The sequence below is a fragment of the Chlamydotis macqueenii genome, chromosome 11 (genome assembly GCF_036417535.1).
Source record: "Chlamydotis macqueenii isolate bChlMac1 chromosome 11, bChlMac1.mat, whole genome shotgun sequence".
In the NCBI taxonomy this organism is placed as follows: Eukaryota; Metazoa; Chordata; class Aves; order Otidiformes; family Otididae; genus Chlamydotis; species Chlamydotis macqueenii.
In genome coordinates, this window is record NC_141566.1 from 6,044,121 (window position 1) to 6,066,576 (window position 22,456).

General features: G+C 37.0%; 1 protein-coding gene across 3 annotated transcripts; it reads right to left on the reverse strand.

Moving 5' to 3' along the window:
* Nucleotides 1-2,099: 2,099 nt before the first annotated feature.
* XIAP (X-linked inhibitor of apoptosis) lies at nt 2,100-21,024 on the reverse strand. Of its 3 annotated transcripts, XM_086756530.1 has the most exons (8): nt 20,935-21,024; nt 18,570-18,694; nt 11,041-11,149; nt 10,009-10,915; nt 8,343-8,442; nt 6,393-6,471; nt 5,721-5,754; nt 2,100-3,112 (listed from the first exon to the last, which is right to left on the reverse strand). In XM_086756530.1, exons 4-8 carry the CDS (start codon nt 10,880-10,882, stop codon nt 2,919-2,921), a joined length of 1,281 nt encoding a protein of 426 aa, XP_086612656.1. In that variant the 5' UTR covers nt 10,883-10,915; nt 11,041-11,149; nt 18,570-18,694; nt 20,935-21,024; the 3' UTR covers nt 2,100-2,918. The 3 variants fall into 3 exon arrangements, with proteins under 3 accessions (XP_086612656.1, XP_086612654.1, XP_086612655.1); XM_086756528.1 differs by lacking the exon at nt 11,041-11,149; XM_086756529.1 differs by lacking the exon at nt 11,041-11,149 and having other exon boundaries at nt 18,566-18,694.
* Between the last annotated feature and the right edge of the window lie 1,432 nt (nt 21,025-22,456).

Here is a 22,456-nt window from a genome sequence, read left to right on the forward strand (position 1 = left end):
AAGCCTTGGGGCAGGAGTGGAAGTGCTTCTCTAGCCTGCTCTTTGACACCTAGCTTTCTTACTGATAGTCGATCGTGCACAAAATAACTCCAGACCACATTATTAAAAACCCTTGTAAATCTCCCACATATCTAGAGCAGCAAATAGTTCTGCCCTTGCAAGGAACGTGGAAGCAAGAAAGATTTTCCATAGAAGCTACTAGAAGAAAGTTACTGAATACTGATAACCGGAATACATTCCATAGCTCTTCTTTCCAGGTAACTCTTTTATAGAAATCAACTCCCGAGGCATCTTTGTCCTGCTGCTAACCTCCTTTTCAAAGCACCTGTGCTGCTTCTACTCCCTGTACTTGCATCCTTCATTTCTGTATCTTCAAACACTCAGCCCAGTATCAGTGTCCATGGAATTTCTTGTTTCTTTAAGATACTGAAAATCAAAGTAATTGGAAAAAAATTTTCCTAATTCAAGCTGCCAAAATTTGATGAGTATGCTAATTATTTTCTCACATTTAGTCTGAATAGAACTCTGATTATAGTTTTTTAGGTTTTTAAAAAACCTAAAACTACAGAGCAGTTATTTTGTCATCTCGCTAACAGGCTTTTAACCCTTTAATGTTCCTAAGTGATTAAAATTTGAATTGCTATTATAGCTATATCTTTTATAACATTTATATAAAAAAAATTAAAATAAGAGATACAGTATACCTCTTTAAAGTCACCAAGCTTTGACACGAAGCATTCGTGCCATTTGCTTGCATGTTATCTGGACAATGTGTTTGCTCTCCATTTCAGGTTAGAAGGTACTATTTGTGACTTCAAGGCTTTTCTCAGACACTTCACATACTATACTTACATCCAAAATGATCTCCTTACGAGGATTTAATTTTGTAACAGTTCTAAGTAAAATTTGGTCAATCTCTGTTGAGCCACATGCCCAGTTCTGCAGCCTGAGAGTTGGATCCAGCTCATCCAGTCTCTCTCACATGACTTAGGTCAAGGTTAGGTAACAAACCATCTGCTTAAGCAAGTCAGCACAGCACGGTTCACAACGCTAACTAAACAAGCTATTTCAGGTGAGATACACCAGCTCATAGGCAAACACACTCCCCCTTTAATTTCCCTTGAAAAGTACAGAAAACCCTCCCTGTAAGTGAAAACGGCAGCTAGAAACAAGCCTGTCAGAACTGTCAGTCCGTATCTGTCCTGAAAAATCCCCACACGCATGAGTTACCTGAAAGACTAAACTCTTCACAAAGGCACAAAAAGGCAAAATAAGAACCTTTCTGTGATGAATTCTTTACGAATTTCTAGTCATCCTGTATGCCTAAGAACCAAATTCTGATTTATTTTTTAAAAACTGCAAAATTAACATATTTTAATTGTATAAGTAATGAACTTTAAATTTACACAAACAATAGATTTTATTTCCTCTCCAATTAAAATATATTTGTTATCCTTAATAAACATTCAGGTTAAATTCGTAACAGTTGTATTACAAATGAAAAAACCAACAGAAAGCAACCTTTTGTTACAATTTTTTTTTTTTTTTTGTATATCAGAATCAAATATGCTGATCAAGGAACAACACTTTATTTTAAATATTCATAACATAACACCAGCATATAATCACAGCACATATTTAAAAAAATAGAAAAAGTAGACATTAGATTTCTGTGTACTGGATTTAAAACCTTTATCACGTGAAAAACTATATTCTGTATATTCTAAATATATTAGTGCATAGGACTCAAAGATAAAAATATATACAGAGAACACACTAGTAGCTCCACAAAATAAGGAAGTCACATAATTAAGCAGAGTGATTGTAAACCAGCTGTACTTCAATACAAAGCTATGATACTTTTTTAATTGGAGAACTGAGGATCAGTCCAGTAAGAAATAGTTTATTTAAGGCGACTCTCACTAGAATAGTTCTTAATTTTTTAATTTAATGCTGCAAACTGACAAGAACAAAAATGAAAGATTTCCAACATTACTGGTGAATTATTAAAAAAAAAAGTTAAAAATAAAGCATTTTAATGAAGATAGAGTTTAATCTTCTTCATGAAAAAATAAACAAACAAACAGAAGCACTGCAAAGCATTACCAGATAAAGGAGCTGGGATAACGCTAGATGTTAAAAAAAAAAAAAAAAAAACAAGGAAAAAAAAAATTAAACAATGAACAACTTTATGTGTAGGGTGGCAATTTTAACATGAGATCACTCCTTTAATGAAGGGCACAAGGTACATAAAATCTCCTTCATTTCTGTTGAGTTCTCTTTTTAAAGAATGAAATTAATGTACATTTTATATACAGAGGGATTTTTGTGAAAAATGGATGGCTAAAACCACCTTTACTGAAGGTGAAATCTTTCAGCAGCAGGTTTACACATATTCTCTGAATTATGTCACAACCAAAGTTACAGAAATAAGACATTTTCAATCTTACATAACTTTTCTGAGAAGCTAAAATCTCAGATATAATACACATGTGTATATACATAAAGACATGTATATATATTTAAATTGTTACTTATTTACAAATTTTATACAAGGTCTGACTCTTTATACAACTGTATTTGCATAAACTTCAGTGGTACAGAGTCCTACCGAAGTAAAGCAAAGAAATAATCACATAACTAAAGCTTTGCATTACTTAGACTTTCCCAAATCAGGTCAATGAATTGAAGTTACAGAATATATATATACTTGCCTTTCAACATTGTTTTTACAGACAAAAACTTCATTTAAGGAAAATAATTTTTTAAATGTTAAAATGTATGTAGTGCTTGGCAGCAGGAAAATCTAAATACTGCCATATGATTACATCCTGGAATTAACTTAATTTTTTACATCAGATTATACATTTAAATCAATAAAGCAGGAAATGTTTGCATCCACGGTGCTATATATTTCACTAATACATAAAAACTTCCTGTCTTTTCATAATGTTTGTACGACACAGAGGGCATTCATTAAGTGCTCCAGCACATTCCTTACAGGCAACTAGGTGACCACAGGGAATGAGGACGACTGATATGTCTTTAGCCATACAGATTTTACAAAGCTTTTCTTCCTGCAAGCGTCTTAACTTCTCTTCAGTACTGAGATCTAAGGAAAATAAACATATAAAAAAGAAGTTAAAATACTTACTACTATTGAATCTGTTTGTTTTGGTTTTTTTCCCTTTACACACAAGGACAAGGGGTTTTTTGGTATGATTTTAAGTCACACCTTTAAAGAGAAAAAAAAATTACAAGAGATAGTAAACCAAGCTGCAGCATGGAATCTTGGTTGGTTTGTTTGGTTTTTTTCCCCTTCTCTCATCTCATTACATTCCCAGGCCAATGCAAGAAGGGAATTTAGCTATCTATATTTGCAAGAGCCTGAAATATGTCTAGAATTTAGGATATGCATATTTCAATCAGGAACCATTCTTTTCACAGACTTCGCATTGACAACTTTCCCAAAAATTGTACAGAAGGTGAAAGAAAGGCTTGTTGGTACTGGTAAGATATTTTGGATTTTATTTTATTCCAGAGAGTTTCCCCAATGAAAAGAATGAGAATGTTATTGCCTTCCCTGCCTCCATTTTCAAAATGCACATACGTCAAAAGCTTTAAAATTTGTAATACAGAAAGAATCAATTTTGCATTGCACATTAGCTCTTTATTATTCCAGTATGCCCCATTTGAAAACGCAAACTTCAAAAGCCTTTCCCTCCCACTTGGGGAAAGGTCTGCACAGCCAACCACAAAAAATGATGCCTGTCTTCATTTTAAGTTCTTTCCCCCGCTAATGTCCATTAAAAATCTTATTAAAAAGAGTAGGCTGGTAAGATCTCTGCCTATCATGCCAACCAGATGGTCTCTTCCCTCCCTATGAATTCACTCATATGCTAGTGTTAAAATACAAGTCTCCTGACTTAGAAATGTTGGTTTCGGTCTGTTTGCAGAGCATATTACAATGGCTTTCTAAGCATAACTTGCGTGTCCCCGCATAGCTGGAACACAAATAATTGAAAAGAAACACCATCTAAAGTAGACTTTTTCATATTGGCCAAGAAGGAAAATGCTTATATCCCACGCAAAATTTTATACTGAAAAATAAATAACCCCCCACTAAGATTTTTTTCATTTTGAGCATACTGAATATTTGACAGTATGTTGCTGTGTCTATTTCATTTTGCCACCAGAGTCCCCACATCTATAGTTCTTCATGCTTTTATTTTTACATCTCATTGTCACAATAATTTTGGCTTTTTAGTTAGCATGTATAACCTTTCCCAGAAGCACGCTAGACTATTATTTCAATATTATACAATTTTGAGGTATTAATACTACTTTTTTGATAGATTATATTTATAAATGCTGCTACACTCAAATATTTTAACATGCGTTGTTCAGTTTTTTTTAATATAAAAAAAAAAGTATCTTGTCTTTTAAGTTACAATATTGTAACTTCACCTTATGTAAGGCTTGGATCAGAGGGCAGAATAAACAGATAACAGTAAGATATATTTCATAGACTAAAGAGCCAATATGAAAGTACACACAGAGGTTTTGTAATTGAATAAGCTCATCTAGCTCATCTTGCTAGGATTTCATTTGGTTCTTCCTTTGTATTTTCTTTTAAAGCACTTAATTCTGCTACCAGATCCCCAATATATGTGTGACCTTCTCCAGGCATCTCCAATCTCTTTTCCATAGTGTTCCTCATCTCAGACAAACTGAAACTCATGTCTATGGCACTTTATACCAATGGATTAGATAATCTCTTACAGAAAACAAGAAATAAACAAAAAAAAACCAGATAAACAAAAAAAAAAACGCCAGCAACAAAAAACCCCAGAAACAATTTAATAGGGATGAATCTGATTATCAGACAGTATTCACTGTAGTACTCTAAGACACATTTGCAAATATCTAGCCAAAGGAACTGTATTTCCAATTTAAGAATTTTGCTAGTTGTAAAAACTTATTTCCAGTTCCTCTATTACATGTAAGCGAGTGCTTTCTTCTTTACTTAACAAGATCGTTCAAAGAGCAAAAATTTTAACCTAGTTTTCACTCTCATAAATGAGCAGTGTGCGAGAGATTTCTAAAATAGGTTTTGCGTAACCACTCTTACTAGCAACTGCTATCCATTCCCTGGGCTGAAGCTGCCTGACTATCTTCCTCCTACCCCTTTAACTGTCTTGTCTTTCTATTGCTCGGTATTTGTGAAAAACATTGCAGGAATGCGTAATACTGAAACACATAACAAGCTATTTAAGCCTTCTCAGCTTCCTAGACCTTGCCATTTAACAGACCGACTCTTCCTGCCTCATGAAAAGCAATGACGATTGTTTCATTTCAGTATTCTTTAACATTCATCCCATAGCACTACTAATTCAATACTTGATGCGCACTTACCAGCTATAAAAACAAGGCTGCACCCTATACATACTCATTTCTTGTTTTACAATCTTTACAATATTTATCCAACCATGATTAGATTTCCCCTAAGAGAAATAAAATTCATTCTGCAGTTGTTTAGAAGCAATGAAACAATGGAAGAGTATCATCCAACAATTTGCCTGTCATGCTTTATTTAAAAATGTAATATGGTTATTTTTAAAATTACTCATTTCCTTTACTATACATGCTAATGTGGATATTTCAAAATCAGGTGTGTGGGGGGGGATGGTGTTTATTTTGGGTATTTTCTAAATAGATACCTTTAGGAAGTATTGTCTCTTCAGCATCTTCTGTCTAAAAGTGAAATATAAACAGACACAATTACAATTCTATAGAAGGTAGATTGAAACCTATACAGTTAGAAGACAGAAAACAGCAATTTTATTGACTAAAACTATTAAATCAGATCTGTACAATGGCAAAGGGATCAGTGGTTTGCTATGCCTTTGATATTGTTCTAAATTTTCATTTTAACTCATCTTTGCTGTAATCATATGTACACGATTCTTAGTCTATCAAAGAATTCTGAAATAACATCAGTTTTAATTTTTAGTGACTGCATGCAAGTTTAACAATGCTTTACCAATAAGAAGGGAAAAATTATTTATTACACTTGAATAAGGAAATTATTCATTGTAAACCTTAGGTTCCCAGGAAATTAAAAAAATAGCACTTGTTCAGTACCATTGGGTACAACATATACAAGGTATGCTACCAGTGACCCACAGCCCAACTAAGGAGAACTGTGAGATCTATAAACCCTGAATGACAGAACCAAAACATACTTCCACGTCTTTCGCTTTCTGCCAATTAAAACAGCAGCAGGAGGATTAAGTTATATGCAGATAATGATAAGAGTAACTTCATATGAAAATTATGTTAAGACTTCTATTTTAACAAAATGATATTTGATTAATAAGCAAGACACTTACTGTTGAATCCCGACATCCATCTCTTAAGTGAACATTATTTATAAATTCTAGCCCCTTTTCCTTTCTCACAAATCCGCACCTACAAATGAAAATATTCAGTTATAATAAAACTGCACAAGCAATAAACAAAAATTGATTACAGGACTTTGGAAAGCTTTGATACATTTCCTACATCATACAAAATGCTTGCTTTTGAAATCTCTAAATGTTTAGTCAACATCAGTAATGTCATTTAAACATTTCTAAAAACAACTTAATCACTTCAGCAGTACTTATCTTTTTCACATTTTTTCATGAAACGAAAAGCTAAGAGTTGTTGGACATGACAGGTTTATAAAAGTAAAGACTCCAATGAAAAACAAACATTATGTTAAAACGTTGGTTCTTTTAGTCTTTTGCAATCAAAGAAAAGCAGTCATTGGTCAGACAAGTGCCTTACATGCTTGCTTTCACTATTTTCCAACCAGTCCTAGACACTGGGCAGAGCTCTTCCCTACCAGAAGATTTAGGGAATGCCATAACTCCTCGACAGTAGTTCTCTAGCTTCAGCAGTTATTTCACCTTCACGGTGTCCTGTTCATGGACATAGATAGCACGCTGTGAGACTGACACACTGCCACTGAAGTTGATGTGCAAACAAAAACTCCATATAAGACAGTTAATGATCTGAGAGCAAGTAATCAAATCTAACATAATGTAAGCAAACTAAAACCAAATCAAACACATATAAGGAGAAGTTAAATGTAGCAAGAAAATGTTTATTAACTATTCATTGCACCAAGCCAAAAACTTGGAATGGCATCTCCTTCAAATGGCAGAGACTAATAATTAAAAGCTGCCTGTACCACTATTGAAAAAAGGATCAGCTAAAGCATAAATACTAACTTACAGCTTCCAGAGAGCCTTTCACCACAGAAAACAAATTTGGCAGCTAACACATAAAAGACACAGATTTTATCAATGTTATACAAGTAACTCAGTCTTTATACTTGGACAACTTTTATCCACCTGTAAGAAACAATGAGTCATATACTATTTGTCCTTTCCTCAAGACAGATTTTAGACAAAATTGGCAGTCTTTCTCAAAACTACTTCTGGGTCTGTAATCCTCAATCCTTTAAAATTATGCAGAAGTGTGTTTTGAACTCAATACTACTACTGACTTCTTCAGGTTTGTTTGCAGTGCAACAGAACTTTGGTAATTCTGTATCCCAACATAAGTTACAAACTTTGGCAAGTATGATGCCATTAAAGTACCAGTTAGAATGTAGCACTTGGATAATGAGGGGAAAAAAAAAACCAAACAGAGAGGTATTCACAAAACTTCACCATTCTGCTAGCTGAGACATCAGTTAGGTCCAGACACAGAAATCTTCTCTTCCCTTTAACAATTCCTATGAACAAGCTGACATACAAATAACACTGACCTAAAGGTATTCAGAAGGTACAATTTCAGGGCAACCTGTCAGACTGATCACTTCTTAATAAGTGGGTTGTGCCCTCAACCTCTTGAAATTTTGCTCTCTTTCCCATCCACCTTAGAAGTCGTCCCTCCTACTTCTCAAAGACAACATCAGGTTAATGTCCTCTTTTGAAGCTTCCAATATAACATTATAGCGTATGTTGATGATTATATGTATAATAACAGGAGTCCAGAAGGTAGAACAGATGGAACAAGAAAAATAAGAACCCCATGCAAAAAATTCCTTAAAATCCTTTCTATTTATTGTAAAGGAAAAAAAATAAACCATGGAGGATAACTGATATTCCTTTGATGCCTAGACGACAAAAATGAAGAAGAAGGAAGTGGAAGAAGGCAACTAAAAAAAAATTAATGTTAAGCCACAGTCAGCCTTCTGAAACCTTTATTAGTAAGCTCTGTCATTAAAACGTAGAATATTGTAAATAAGACTCAGACATAGAACAAGAAAACAGTAAGAAATACCTTACCCAGGAAACCATTTGGCATGTTGATCCCATGGGTCTTCATTTTCCTTCCATTCTTGCAATCTTCCACCACAGTGGAAACACACAACACGATCACCATTACCTGAGGAAACACAGAAGAATAAAGTTACATATTTCTAGTAGGCATAATAATAAGTTTTCAACTACAGTGTTACATTATTAAGGAAAAAAAAAATCTTTATTTTATTGAATAGCAATTATATCTAAAAAGAACTCCATTTTAAAGGAGGACATAATATATATGATTTGAAACAAATGTTCAGGAGAGACTTGTGACAGAATAAGAGTCCCATGAAATATTCTTGTATTTTATGTCAGCAAGTAATTATACAGATAAAAAGATAAAGCTAAAAATAATTTAGTATCAAATAGCTAATTCTACTCATAAATAAGCCATGAAGCAGTCTACCACAAAGAAGTAAGGATGTTTACATGCCGGTTTGGTCCTCCATTTCACTATGAAGATTAATGGGCTCTATACAGCAGTAGCATAACTGACCGAAGGGATGTTAGGAGAAATTACATTCTCTCTATTCTAGCCTACTGTAATCAAAGACTGTGCCAGAAACTGCTTAGATATTGTGTTTATTGAAATGAGAGGATTCATTTTGTTCTGAGGGGGTTGGGGAAATAATCTTTCTCAGGCTACAGGAAACAGAGTTTTCAAAGAAGTCACTTGAACAGCCACGTCATCTGCTAAGCTGGTGCCCATTTAGTGCACTTCCATAATACAGATCTCACTTGGCTGTGACAAGCTAGATACTTTTAGGAATCTCATAAAAATCAATAAAAAGAGTTCTACTGGGTACAAACATTTCCATATATCACCCATACAAGAATATATCAAAGGTTTTATTTATGGCCACAAGTGAAATAAATGCAATCAGACTTAAAAGTTCTTCTGAGAGCTACTAAAAGAGAAGTCAGTTAAGATGAAAGCAAGAAATTATCCCGGATAATCCCCTTTTCTTTGTGACCTAATAAGAGCAACACTTTACTCGTACAGCATCTCTCAGTGAAGAATTACGAAGAGCTTTAACGGCGCTGTGCAATTCAATCTAATCGGGAAACCAATGCACAAAGACACTGGACTCTTGCCCAAGTCATACATGAAATGTCTAAGAGTAAAAGGTCGTCCACTAGAGTCATGGTATTCATAAAGCTTTTACAGTGGGTAGTAATGGTATTTGCTCGTTCCCAGTGTCCAAATGCTATGATAATGCAAACACATGTTACCTAAACAAAATGGCACACAACCTGGATTTTCTCGGTCATAGGTTTCTCTACAGGCCACGAGCCCACTCCTTAGACCTAAGGAACGTATCTGGAGGACAGCACTTCATTTAAAAAAAAAAAAAAACAAACTTAAATAATTGTAATTGTGAAAGATGTATTATGAGGGTTTTAACAGACAAGGAAAACGCACTTGGATGTTTTACTGCTAAAAAATGAATTTGTGGCCACGTTTATACTTTGCCATTAAAAATACTTGTTATAATGTATAGAATTTTACACAAGAACTATGAAAAGTAGTTCAGAAAGTAAAGAAACTCTGGCAAATCATTCCATATTATAATTTTTAAATGCTTATTTTTTCATAACAAGACACTTAATCATATAAAATTTGACATTTTAAGGTCTGGCTTACCTATGCTATAGAACCCAGCTTCAGCAAGTTGCTCCTTGTCAACAGGATAGATCCAAGTTAAAAATGTTTGTAAACGTCTTTCATATTTTGCCATAGATGGATTCACTGGATGCTGTGCATTGTTCAGACCACTTCTACCAAGCTCAGCAAGAACAGATTCACTTGGAACATTTCCAACATCCCGGCCCAGGACAAAAAAGCATTTGGGAAAATGCCTCTTGTGTTCTGACCAAGCTCTGTCACTGGGTTCCCAGTTTTTCAATTTTCCACCGCAACAAAAACATGCCACTTGATCACCAACTCCTGTATAATAGAATCCAGCATTAGCTAATTCCTTTGGTGTCAGCTCGCTATTGAGGGGCCAGTTGTGAAAAGACTTCAATCTTGTCTCTTCGCCGCACATAGCTGGGTTTTTAGGATATAAATTATCTGACATATCCACAACCTGTCTAGTTCTCAGAAGGTAATCTGCCTCCACATCAGATGAGTCATCCAGAGTACCCGGGAAGACTGAATTGCTGGAACCATTTTCAGTTCTGTGCTGGCAGTTCTGGACAAAAGGGCGTATATTATTTTCCAGAAAAGCAGATTCAGTAATAAATTTGCAATTGGGGGAAAGCGTTTTGTGTCTCTCAACTGCAGAATCCCCAGGTGCCCATCCTTCAGTAATTGTATGGCAACTGAAGCACTTCACTTTGTCACCTTCTCCAGTATAAACAAAGCCAGCTCGTGCTAGTGCTGATGCTGAAACCGGACAGCCAAGAGGAAATGCAACAAAAGTTCCTAGTCGGCAGTGTTCCTGTGCCCATTCCCGGTCACGGTCAGTGTCTGAAGTGGCACAAGCTTCTGAGTTATATGGGCCATTAAACATCATCTCTTCGTAAGCAGGGTTCTACTTTCCGATTTCCTAAACAAAAAAAGATATGTTTTAATTTCACAGACAGGATATATCATACCCATATGCAAGCCTGGAAACTGGCTAAATTAGACTAGCCATCCTTTATGTACTAAAATAATGCCTCTGCCTCTTACCTCCCATCTCACCCTTTGCCTGTCTCCCCTGCCATGCAGAAACAAAGGAAAAAAATCCATCAAGAAAGGCAGGAAGATCATGAAGTTCTACAGGCCAATAAAAATTTACCTGGAAAATGCACAGGTTTATACATTTAGAGCTTCAAAAGCATGTTCTACTTCTTAGCAAACAAACATTGCAAGAATGAAATCAACATAATATTTAACAAAAGCTCTAGACAAAATTCTGCCAAAAGGCTTCCGAACTTGAAATACGTGGTTACTGAAATTAAAATACTGATGTAAGCCAGATCACATTTGCAAGATTTTACAGTCCGATCCTGAAACGCAACTTGCTTCATTTTTTCCATGTATGAAGGCCATGACCACTATGGCCGTTACAGATGGGCATCAACTGATAAAAACATCATCAAAAAGAAACACACCTTTGGGCTTGTGTTATATTGTGAAGACATACATCCCAGTTTTCCTTTTAGCAAAATATCTTGTGAAATAAAGATGTTTCACTGGGCCATTTTATCAGACGTGCTCTGCTTTTAAGATCAGTGTCTTGGACTACCTAGCACTAGTGTTCATGCCCAGCACGCTGCTTCCACTTTCCCATGCTGTGTCTACACTTTCTGTCAAAAGTACAACCAGTTCCTGCGCCTCTGCCATCACCTCAGCATTTCCTCCCTTCCCTCCCTGTAGGGCTGTTGCTCTCCTTACCACCTGTCCCACACTGCTAGTCCTGCCCTGTGCCCTTCTGCGCCAGAAGCACCCTAAGAGCACCCAGACAAGCCCCTTCTTTCACAAGGATGAAAGAAAGCAACTTGGTTCCCACAGGTCCTGTGCAAGAACCACGAAATCACACAGTCATCGCCTTCATCCCAAGATGGATGAAGGCAGAGCAGAGTAAAAATTAATCTCTTGTCCTGACAAGTGCAGTGATATTATTGACTTAGAAAGTCTTGGGTAAAACACAGGCCACTGCTGATAAAACATTGCAAACTTACTCCTTTATAAGTGTTAAATTAAATTATTATGAGACTGCCCAAATTGAGTTCTTGGAAAAAAAAAGCAACAATAATTCAGCAATTAGCAAAAAGAGATGCATATAAGCAATAACAGAATATGAATTTATTTGAACAAACGTCCTCTGTTTTCTATACGAATCCTGAAATGCATCTATTTCCAGTCCTCACCTTTATAAGGCAGGTCATCAGGCAAAAATTTAGCTTCCTCAACACCTGCATTCATATTGATTATACTTTCTGTAAGTATGCAGATCTTACAATAATAATAGTAATTGCCTATAAAATACCAGATGTTGCTTCTACAGGAAGGACAAAACCTTTTAAAGTTCAGAAGGGGGAGTGGAAAATTAAAATGACTACGCATTGCAGGATCACTGCATCCTTTGCCAAGATGACAAAGATAATTAGCTTACAAGAAGGCTGAGAAAACACGACATTACAAACGCAGCATGCTTGCTTCATGTAATCATGGATACAAGACTACTGAGCACGAGCTTTAATTCCTTCTGTAAGTCAGTTCGTGACTAATGTAATGACACCAGAAATTATACTGTGGCTTTCTGTTTTAGCTTAGCAAATTCAAAAATAGCTTCTGAGTAAATTACATCGACTGACCTACAAATCTGACCTATATGCTTGTTTTGACTTTGAAGGGCAAAAAAAGAAATTAAATCAGTTATTACATGTAGTAATACGAAAGCTGTCACAATGCATGTTTTTTAATATACAAGTGTATATTGAAACCAAAAGTTTAAAAGTTCATGCTTATTTCCTTTTAAAGTCTTATTTTAAATCCTCTAGGATACAAATATTGCATCTTAACTAAAGCCCAGATTCTTCAAATCATACTTATACTGCATGAGCAAGCCTGGGTCTTGCAGTAATTTTCTGGACTCTTTCACTAAAACTGTCCCCCTCTAATATCAGAAAATTTAAGAAACTTCAAAACATTTTTTTTCTTTTAGTAAATAAGCTAAAAATTCTGTACATTTTTATTGCATGCAATTGACAAACATCTACTTTTGAGATAATTTAATTCCAAAGACCTCACTTAAGCAAGCTTCATTTTCAGAGTGTTTATAAACATGTAATGTTCATTTGTATATTTTCTCCTCTTCTCCCAGAATAACTTCTCACCTTTAAAAATATGGGTTTCAGAACTCAAAGTATCACATAGACAGTATCTGTCATATATGACACTTCCCTAGTGGAAATAACAGCATGAGTTTTAAATTATTACTTAAATCAGTTTGTACTAGTTTTACTCCACTTACTCTGTTGATCTTAGTGCTTCCTGAAAAGATGTGTTGTCTACTTTAATGACACTAAGGAACTAAGAAGGAAACACTTGAGCAAAGACAGAAAGAGGGAAGGAAGAGGATCAAAGACTAAACTGAAATATTAGAAATCAGGATGGAGATGATATTCAATTAACTGAGATGTTCTTTTTCTTGATTACTTTTAATGAACTGTGAATGCTATGCAAAAATAAACTAACAGTGCTACCTAAAATTCAGTATCTGTATCACCCTCAACTGCAATGAAAATCATAGGATAATGCCTTTCAGCCAGATATAACAGCAGTATCTGAAACAGAAAAAAAAAAATCTCTCTATGTACAGTACTGGAAGTTCTAACAATTGAGGGAAAATGTAATTGGAGATAAGTATTAGGATAAAGCTAAAAAAAAAGCCCTATACATAATGTATTCATCACTTAGAACATTGAAATTAGCGGCTTTATTCTTTCAAACAGTTTTTTTCTACAGTGCTATGAATACTTCAATACTCCTTCTGTTAACATGGTGAATTAAAAAAATTATGTCCTCAACATAGCGATAACCAAAATATTTGCCACATTTGGATTCTCTGGAGGTAAGCAATCCATCTCAATCCTCACAGTCAAAACAGCGCGAGAAGCACATACCAGAAGAGCAGTCAGTACTGACAGAAGGTCCTATCACCACAGATCAATTCTTTAATACGAAGTAACTGTTCCAAATAATATCAATCACATTATTTAATCTTTATCTTTTGGAGCATAAATATTCAACCATCGTTCCAGAAGCCTCTCAAAACCACGTCTAAATACTGCAATGACAAAAACAGGACAAATCCCTCGCACATATCTGCTAGCTGTAACAACACTCCATCCCTTTCCTCATGACAGCCCCTCTAAACACAGCTGGTTTATATTTCAGTATAATTTTATCTTGAGAGAACAAGATGTTGACATATTTATTAAGCACTGAGGCAAACTATTTGCCTGTGTAAGTACTGATTTAAATACAACATTATTACTACTTTAAATGCAACATCAAGTTCAATTATTTATATTTCAACTGTTCAAAGTGTAAAATTAAAACTACCTTAGGAATAGTACTTCTACACAGGTATTTTACCAGTTGCCTTACTCCAGTTGGTTGGAGTAATGATGCAGAACAAAATTGTGCACCATAATGGCACTCAAACATTAAGCGCAGACAAAAAATAACTGAAGGTAAATTTTTGAATGGTTTATGGCAGAGAAACATAAATAAAAATCAGTCAATGAAGATGCATACACAAGACTTAACAATACATACCAGCAGCAAACTCAAGCTCAGAGAGTATACTTTATGTATATAGAAGTTAATTATGCCTTTCTGCATAGATTTAATTAATCACATCCGAATTAAAGTAGAAGGTCCAGAAATGTTAAAAGTTCATCTTCACTTATAAAACCCAGGATATTTTTTTTACTATTATTGAAGCATTAAATAGCTTCTTATATACGCAGTGAGTAAACAAAGCCTACTTTACCCTGAAAGGCTTCCAGAGGCTGAGCTAAGTTTAATCCTGCTTTTAAACATCTGAAGGTATTTGTCACAAGACACCTCCCACTTTCAAGCTAAAGTACTGGTTTATATAGTCTATTGATTACATTATTTAAGAAAAAATAAATACAAGAATTTATAACAAAAATCTTAACTTAGTCAAAATGCAGAACTGTATACTCTGGTTTTGCAAGCCAAACATATTCAATTCAGCTTTAAAAATATTAACAGGTATGACTTCATACAAAAATACATCATCATCTCATGATCTAGATCATGGAAAAGTATGGAACTCATTTTTCTCTGTCAAGTATATTTTATTAGACGCAATTATTTCCATCCTTAACCCTAAAGCAATTAGCATTATAAGGAGTTATTTTTACTTCTTCCCTCCAAGTCAGAAATCTACTCGCACAGCCTCACGTTCCTGACCAAAGCGTACATAAACATGGAGCTTCTACTGCCTGACATGCTGACTACAAGAGCAATGTTAGTATTTATTGTTGACTGAATTTTGAAATGTGAGAATAGTGCACCAAGTAAATATCAAACAGAACACACTCCACCAGCTGACGCACAGATTATGCACGTCACTTCACTGAATTTCACTTTGTGCCTGCTCAGCTGCAATTAGATCAAGGAAGGTACATGCTGCTAACTGAAAGCGCACACATAAAGATCAAAACCACAAGAAACACAGGATTTATTTAAACAGTGTTTACAAATCTTACCATACTTACATCTAAGGATCAATAGTCATTTTAAAAAAAATTCTGCTTAGAGATTTTTTTTTTAAAACTTTATTTTATAAACCGGGTATGTATCTACGCAATGCCTTTTGACTGAGTGCCAAAGCTTACATAAATCCATCAGCTCAGCTTCATTTGTCTGTTTTTCAAACAGGTTCTACTTAGTTTTCCATCAGGGTTTATCATCGTAAGTAGTCAGTCAGCTGCTCAAGGTTATAGTAGGCTATTAGATCCTCCTAATTCTTCACTCCAGTCACAAAGAGCTTCACACTCTCTCCATCTTAGAAATAAATATAACCAGGGCAATAGAAACATACCATTTTGAGAATTATTTTCATATTTTCTTCATGAAGAAGTTACATGGATATGGAATAGAACAATAAACAAGAAGAATAGATTCACGGCAGTGCTCTCAGTAGAGTGGGACAAATTTACATCTGCCAAGGGCAGAGAAAAAAAAATAAATTGGTTTTGTGAACTTGCAAGACAAATGTCTTCAGAAGAACTTTGGCTGTATGAAAAGGAAGGAGTAAATATCAGCCGCTATAGAAAAATCTGGCACACTGTAGCCCAAGTACCTGGTCCTACAGAGACGTCACAAGTCAAACATGAGACATAATCAATTAGAACCATTAACGAATGTATAAATAAGTGTTATTCAAAGTGGCCAAGGAAGAGAAAGGACTAAAGGTCTGGAGAAAACAATTTTAGCTCTACCACACCTTGATAAGTGTTTAGTGCAAAGCGAAGTGTGAAAGAGATGTTGGCATTTTTAACTTGGATACAGGAAAACCTATCTAAAGCAAAGATTTAATTCTGACAGCTGCTGCCACAGAAATGAATTGCCTACAGATGACAGTACCTAAAAATAAGGTAAAGGAGGACAAAGGGCAGGGGGAAACAACAAACAAAAAACACACAACCCAAAAAATAACAACAAAAACCACAAAAAAAAAATCCCAAAACCAACACAGAAAAAAAAAAAAAACATACCAAACCTCAAGCATACTCAGAAGGAGATGGGAAGAGAGGCTAAACATAAAAGTAGGGAAGAGGAGAGCCAACACCAAGAGTACAAGACTTCAAATAACCCCCCCACTAAGACAAAACAAAACTATATATATAAAAAAAAAAAAAAAAAAAGGAAGGAGCAATCCTGATGGTCTCAAATTTCCCTGGCAGTTCCAGTAAGATGGATATTTTATTCATAGCATAAGCATGGAATATAATGAAATGTTTTTCATCAAAGGCAGTGTACTCCTGCAAATCACATGGGTGTCTGGGTATGATTTAGCTACCGACCTGTAAGTACAAGGTTGCTTGAATTGTACCATTTAAGCTTATTGAGATTCTGTAAGTATTCTTTCAGGTAAATAACAGGGCAAGAATAATTTTTACATTTTTGGCTTTTCCCCTCAACACTTTGGAAAATCATCCTATTAGTTTTCTGTCACGTTCCCATATCTTCTACCAGTATCTTAATTTGCTTAATTATTCTACTGTTCCCCCTCTTATAAAAGGCTTCTTAACACAACCCACTGTGAAATTATAATTCAAATTCAGTACTACAACACTACTATATAGAAGGGAGGGGGAAAAATAAAGTTTTTGAAAGACTCTTTGTTTTTATATTATATATTTACATTTTAGACATACAATTCAAGTGATAAAATATACTTTTTATATAATTATGTTTTAACTTTAGAACATTTAATTCCTTAAAGCTGTATTGTTAACAGGGATTTGATTTAGCTTCAAGTTTTTCCTCAAGTAATTAAGACTAAACTTCCATAACTCTTCCCTCTAGTAGACAATAGCTTGGAAGTCGTATTTAATACAATCTGAAGCATACCTCCATCCATTAACGTCTACCAGTATGTTTTGGTAGTTATGCAGTCTATGCAGTTAGTAACAAAAGAAACAACAAATTATTCAGTCAATGGGGGTATATTAAGTAGAATAGCCAACAGTAAAAAATGCCCAGCAAAATCTGCAGTGCCCTGGGATGCATCTCCTTTCCTGAGCATGAGCTGTGCTCCAGCCTTTAGTATTACATCCTTTTACAAATAATTTAAACTTAAAATTGAAGAAAAAGATGGAAAAAGAGGGTGCCTTTCATCAAGGGGACATAACGATAACGGACTTCAGCTACAGCACCATGATTAATACCACAGCAAAACAGCTGGATCTCCTGGATTCTAAAGAAAGAAGTTGTAAAACCACACAAGTACAGAAAGTCCATCACCTGCCTCACCCAGTGGTGAGGCTGTTCACTTCCACCCAGGTAGCACTCCCAGCCACGCCAGCGCTGCTTAGTTCATTAGTCACATTCATTTAATTGCAGCCTGATGCAGAAGCAGCATCATACTTTCTGATATCACTGGCATGAATGTTTTGCCATTAAAGAATGAGGTGAACTTGTACATATATTTTTACCTATCTATATACGGACACACAACTCATTATCTTGTAAACTTGGAAATCTCTCTTGAATTATCCTCTATATTTTAAGTTTGTCAGGAAATTTGGGATGACTTGGGAATTAATTCTAATATCGCACCAAAAGTGAAATACGAAAGCTGTACCTCTTGAAAACATTCTGCTTGCCTTTCTATTTAATAAGAAACTCTCCAAAACATAGAAGAGGAAGGACAACAAACTGCAAGATACGTGCAGCTTCATTTTACATTTTATATTATAGGACTGACATTGAATTCAAGCTTTGCAGTACGCCTTCTTCAGTCTTAACATATTTTCAACCTTCACACAGAGCTACTTTTTTTTCACATTAAAAAATCTTGCTATTTCTGGAGCTTGACTTTCAGTAGTCATGTTCAGAATATTTTGGATTAGAACTCCGCAAGATAGACAACATGCTATGAAAAACAGAAAGCAGTAAAGGACTGTATGTGTTAAATTTTGAAACAAAAAAATGCAAAGCGTACTTACAGTAGTCTTTCCCTAAGAAATTAGTATCCAATCAGACCAAGTTGAGTAACAGATTATTCAAAGCAGATATTCCTTTCATCTCTATTTTCCACCAATCTTTAGGACAAATTTCAATGTTTACATTCCTGTTGGTAGAAAAAACAAAGGTTAAAAATTTTCCTTTACACATAATCTTTAGCATAGTTTACGAAGGCACAACTCCAAAACTATGATTAAAAAAAAAAAAAAAATTAAAATTCTATCCTTTGGCCAAGAAATCAAAATTAAAATATATTCTAAAGTTGAAAGAGTCTGAGGTCAAGGAAAGCCTGAAATTCAGATGTTCTACTGAAACTAGCAAAGGATAAAAGAATGGGAAGACTCTAGAAGATCCAAAGACGGCAAAACAAAATCCTGGAATTAAAAACTAGAGGGCAGCAAAAAGGAGAAAGACTCTAACAGTCTAACTTCAGCCTTCTCTTCTGTCTCATAAGAAATTCTGAATCTGATTATACACTGAATTTTTCTGAAACTCTTCAGCTCCCAGCAGCTGTCTTGCCTGCCCTGCGAGGATAGCAACAGATGTAGAAGCACTATCAGAGGTACACAGAGGCCTGAAACTAAACTGATCTTCACAAACTGAGACATGAACACACCTTTTGTTACTGTTCTGATAACAAACGCAAGTCTGCCTTGAATCAGTGGGAGCAGTCAAAAAAACCCACAGAAGCACGCAACAACCCTCCTCAGAATTCTTTCACTTTTGCTGCTGGTTACAAAAGGCAAGGTCAGAGGAGGTACAGAACAATCATTAACTTGTTCCTTTGCCTTCATGGTCAATACTGTAGGTGCCAAGTTTTCTACATAAAGAAGTAGCTGGGCGTTCTTTAAAAGGCCCCAAAGAAAACCGCAAAGCAATCAAGTAGATAGCAAAAGTAAGCACTTAAGAAAATGAAAAATATCCAAATAAAAGCTTAATCAACAAATCCATCACATGAGAACTTGCTTTCTTAGAGAGAATACTTCACTGTTATCTTCTGTTACATGGTGATTTTTTTCACAATAAACAAAAGAGCAGTTTCAGTTAATGTATATGCTACTACTCTTTTTTAAGCTATGAGATTTTAAAGAAGTATTTGTCAAAATAGTTTTTTTTTTTCCCCACTTGCTTTTCCTTCCAAACTGGTCTACTGGAAGATCTTGTCATTTCTAATGGTTCATTTAAGAAACAAAGTCTTCCTACCTAGCTATATGAAGTACTAAAATACAATGTAAGATTGTAGCAATGAAGGGATAATGAAAGTAGTTCTGCAAAAATACCTAAAAGAAGTTTCAAAACCAAATTTATACTTTTTAGCAGATGCAGATTAGTAACAGTTTAAAAGGGCAGAAATTACAAACACTAAAAATAGTTCTTACACCCAGTTATAAGGGTTCTCGCAGGAAGACAGGAGCATCAGAGAGACAGTAGTACAGAAACAGAAATACGCTAACTGTTAAAGAGAAATATATCAGCATGACTACACAGCCATTGTGCGAACGAGAACTGCTTGAACTGAAGTTTGAATATAGCTGAAAAAAAAAATATTATCCGAGTGAACTTTTTCCTGCAGACTACTTAATAAGTGCTGAATTCTTACTGTGGTAAACCTGAACAAAACTGCATTTTTATTAACAAGAACCAGAAAGGGCATTCTAGAAAGGGATAGGTCTATTAAAAAAAAAAGAAAAAAAAAGAAAAAAGAAAACAGAAAGAATGGGCAAGGGGAGACAAGACAATATTAAAAAATGTCAAAAGAAGCAAAAATGACCACAAAAGGGCGTATTAGCATAGCTAAGTCTTCTTATGTGAAGAAAACACAACATTATATGTTCTGCTCAAGTCGCTTGTGGACCTTCCAGCCGGCAGCCGGAGCGCGGCGCGCAGACCCGCCCGGAGGGGCTGCCGGCTGCCGGGCAGGGCTCGCGGGGGGACGGGGCGGGGACGGGGACCCCGCGGGGCAGGGCTCGGGGGGACTGGGTGGGGACAGGGTGGGGACGGGGACGCCGCGGGGCAGGCCCGGCCCGGCCCGGCAGCTCATGGCGAGGGGGCGCGCCCCGTTCCCATGGCAACGCCTCCCCCCGCCGGCGACCACCCCAGTCGCTACCGCCTAGGAGAAGCCAAGGGCAGCGGCGTCCCTGCCAGCCCTCGGGACCGCGGCACCATCTGCGTGAGAGGCGGGAGGGCCCCGAACAGCGCGGAGGGACCAAGCCCCCTGCCCCGCGCGGGAAGCCCTGCCGAGTTGCCCGAGGCAGCAAAAGCCACCAGAGCGGGCAACTGGGGAGCCCGTCCCACCCACTATGCCGCGGTACCGACAGCGACAGCCACACCCTCCTGACAACTCACCGCGCCGCGTCCTTCTCCTTGCCGGTACCGGCTGCGGGAACGGCTCAGCACCCAGCGCACACTGAGAAAATGGCGGCTCCCGGCAGCCTCTCCGCGGCTCGGAGCGAGCAGGGAGCAGCGCCCCCTGGCGGGCCGGCTGGGGCGCGGCAGGCCAGCTCCCGCCGGCGGAGGGCGACACGTAGCGGCGGCAACCGGGAAGCGCAGAGCGGCAGCGCCCGCTACGGGCCCGTGCTTCAGGCTCGCGCCTCAACCCCGCATTTCAGCCGCCTCGGCCCCGCTCGTCGCCCCCGCGCTTCAGCCCCTTCCGCTTCTCCGTCCCCTCCCCGCCTCAGCTCCCGCCGCGCCCTGGCTCCGCGTCGGCCCAGCCGGGCCGGAGGCTCCCTCTCCTCCCTCAGCCCCTCCAACAGCCCCCCCACCCACCATTTCACACCGCGTTCTCCAGACCGTTTCTGGCCTGTAGCACGCTAATCCCAGCGCTCCCCCTGCTCTCACCCCCTGCGTCCGCAATTCTGGCTTGTTAAGACCTAAATCTGTCAAACACAGCGCAGTGTAACCGGGAGGGGAAGCTCCCAGGCCCTCCATGGTGGCCTGCAGCCTGCAGGGCCCTGTGAAACCTCACGGACGCTGTCCACCAGCCAACTGACAAGATCTCTACTAATAAAGTGATAAATTGGACCTAAACAAGGTGTGGTTCTTAAGAACCACCTTGGCTGAAAGATTGCATGAGAGTGCAGTCATTTATTCTGAAATTTATAGACTTCTCTTAACTGGCTGCATAAGGGAATTGAGAAATCATCCACCAGACCCTGATCTTCCAAGTCCTCACGGAAGACGTGAGGTGCCAACCGGCGATGCTTCCCAGTACAGCTTGTGCTGTATTATTAGAGTTTCTTAATCTTTCTTCATAAATCATAGGGATATTAAAGCAAAGCAGGTAATGCTACTTATTAATAAAAGTTTGCCAGGGACTATCCTTTTTTTCCCCTTCAAATCTGAAAATTCGTGTTCTCACTAGCTATTATAAATTTCATGTACTTGGACTAGAATTTTCCAAATCAGACAGAAACCTCAGGCTATTTTCTTTGGTAGTTGTAGCCAAAATAATCTAATCATTTTCAAGACTAAGATGGATATTGTGCAATATTAAAATATTCCATTGACCTTTTCCTCTTTTTTAGAAACTCAGATGCCCTCACGATTGATCCAACAAATTTTAATGTAGCTTTATGTAGGGACCTGATTCCTGCTATCCTCAAGAAAAGGCAGCTACTTGGAGTAACATTCTCCAACTTTGCTGGTTTTCCCATTGTGCATGTGATCAGTGGCAACTTACTTTTTCCAGATCATGTATCTCCGAAGACTTCTGGCAGATAATTTGGGACAATTTCCGGAGAAGCAGTCTAATTATACAACATGCCAGAATGTTTGCAGATTCCAGGGCTTAGACTGAAAGCCCTTTTGGATAAGGATTCTTTCTCACTTTGTTGTCCAGCATCTACTAAGACCCCAATTTGATTCAAAG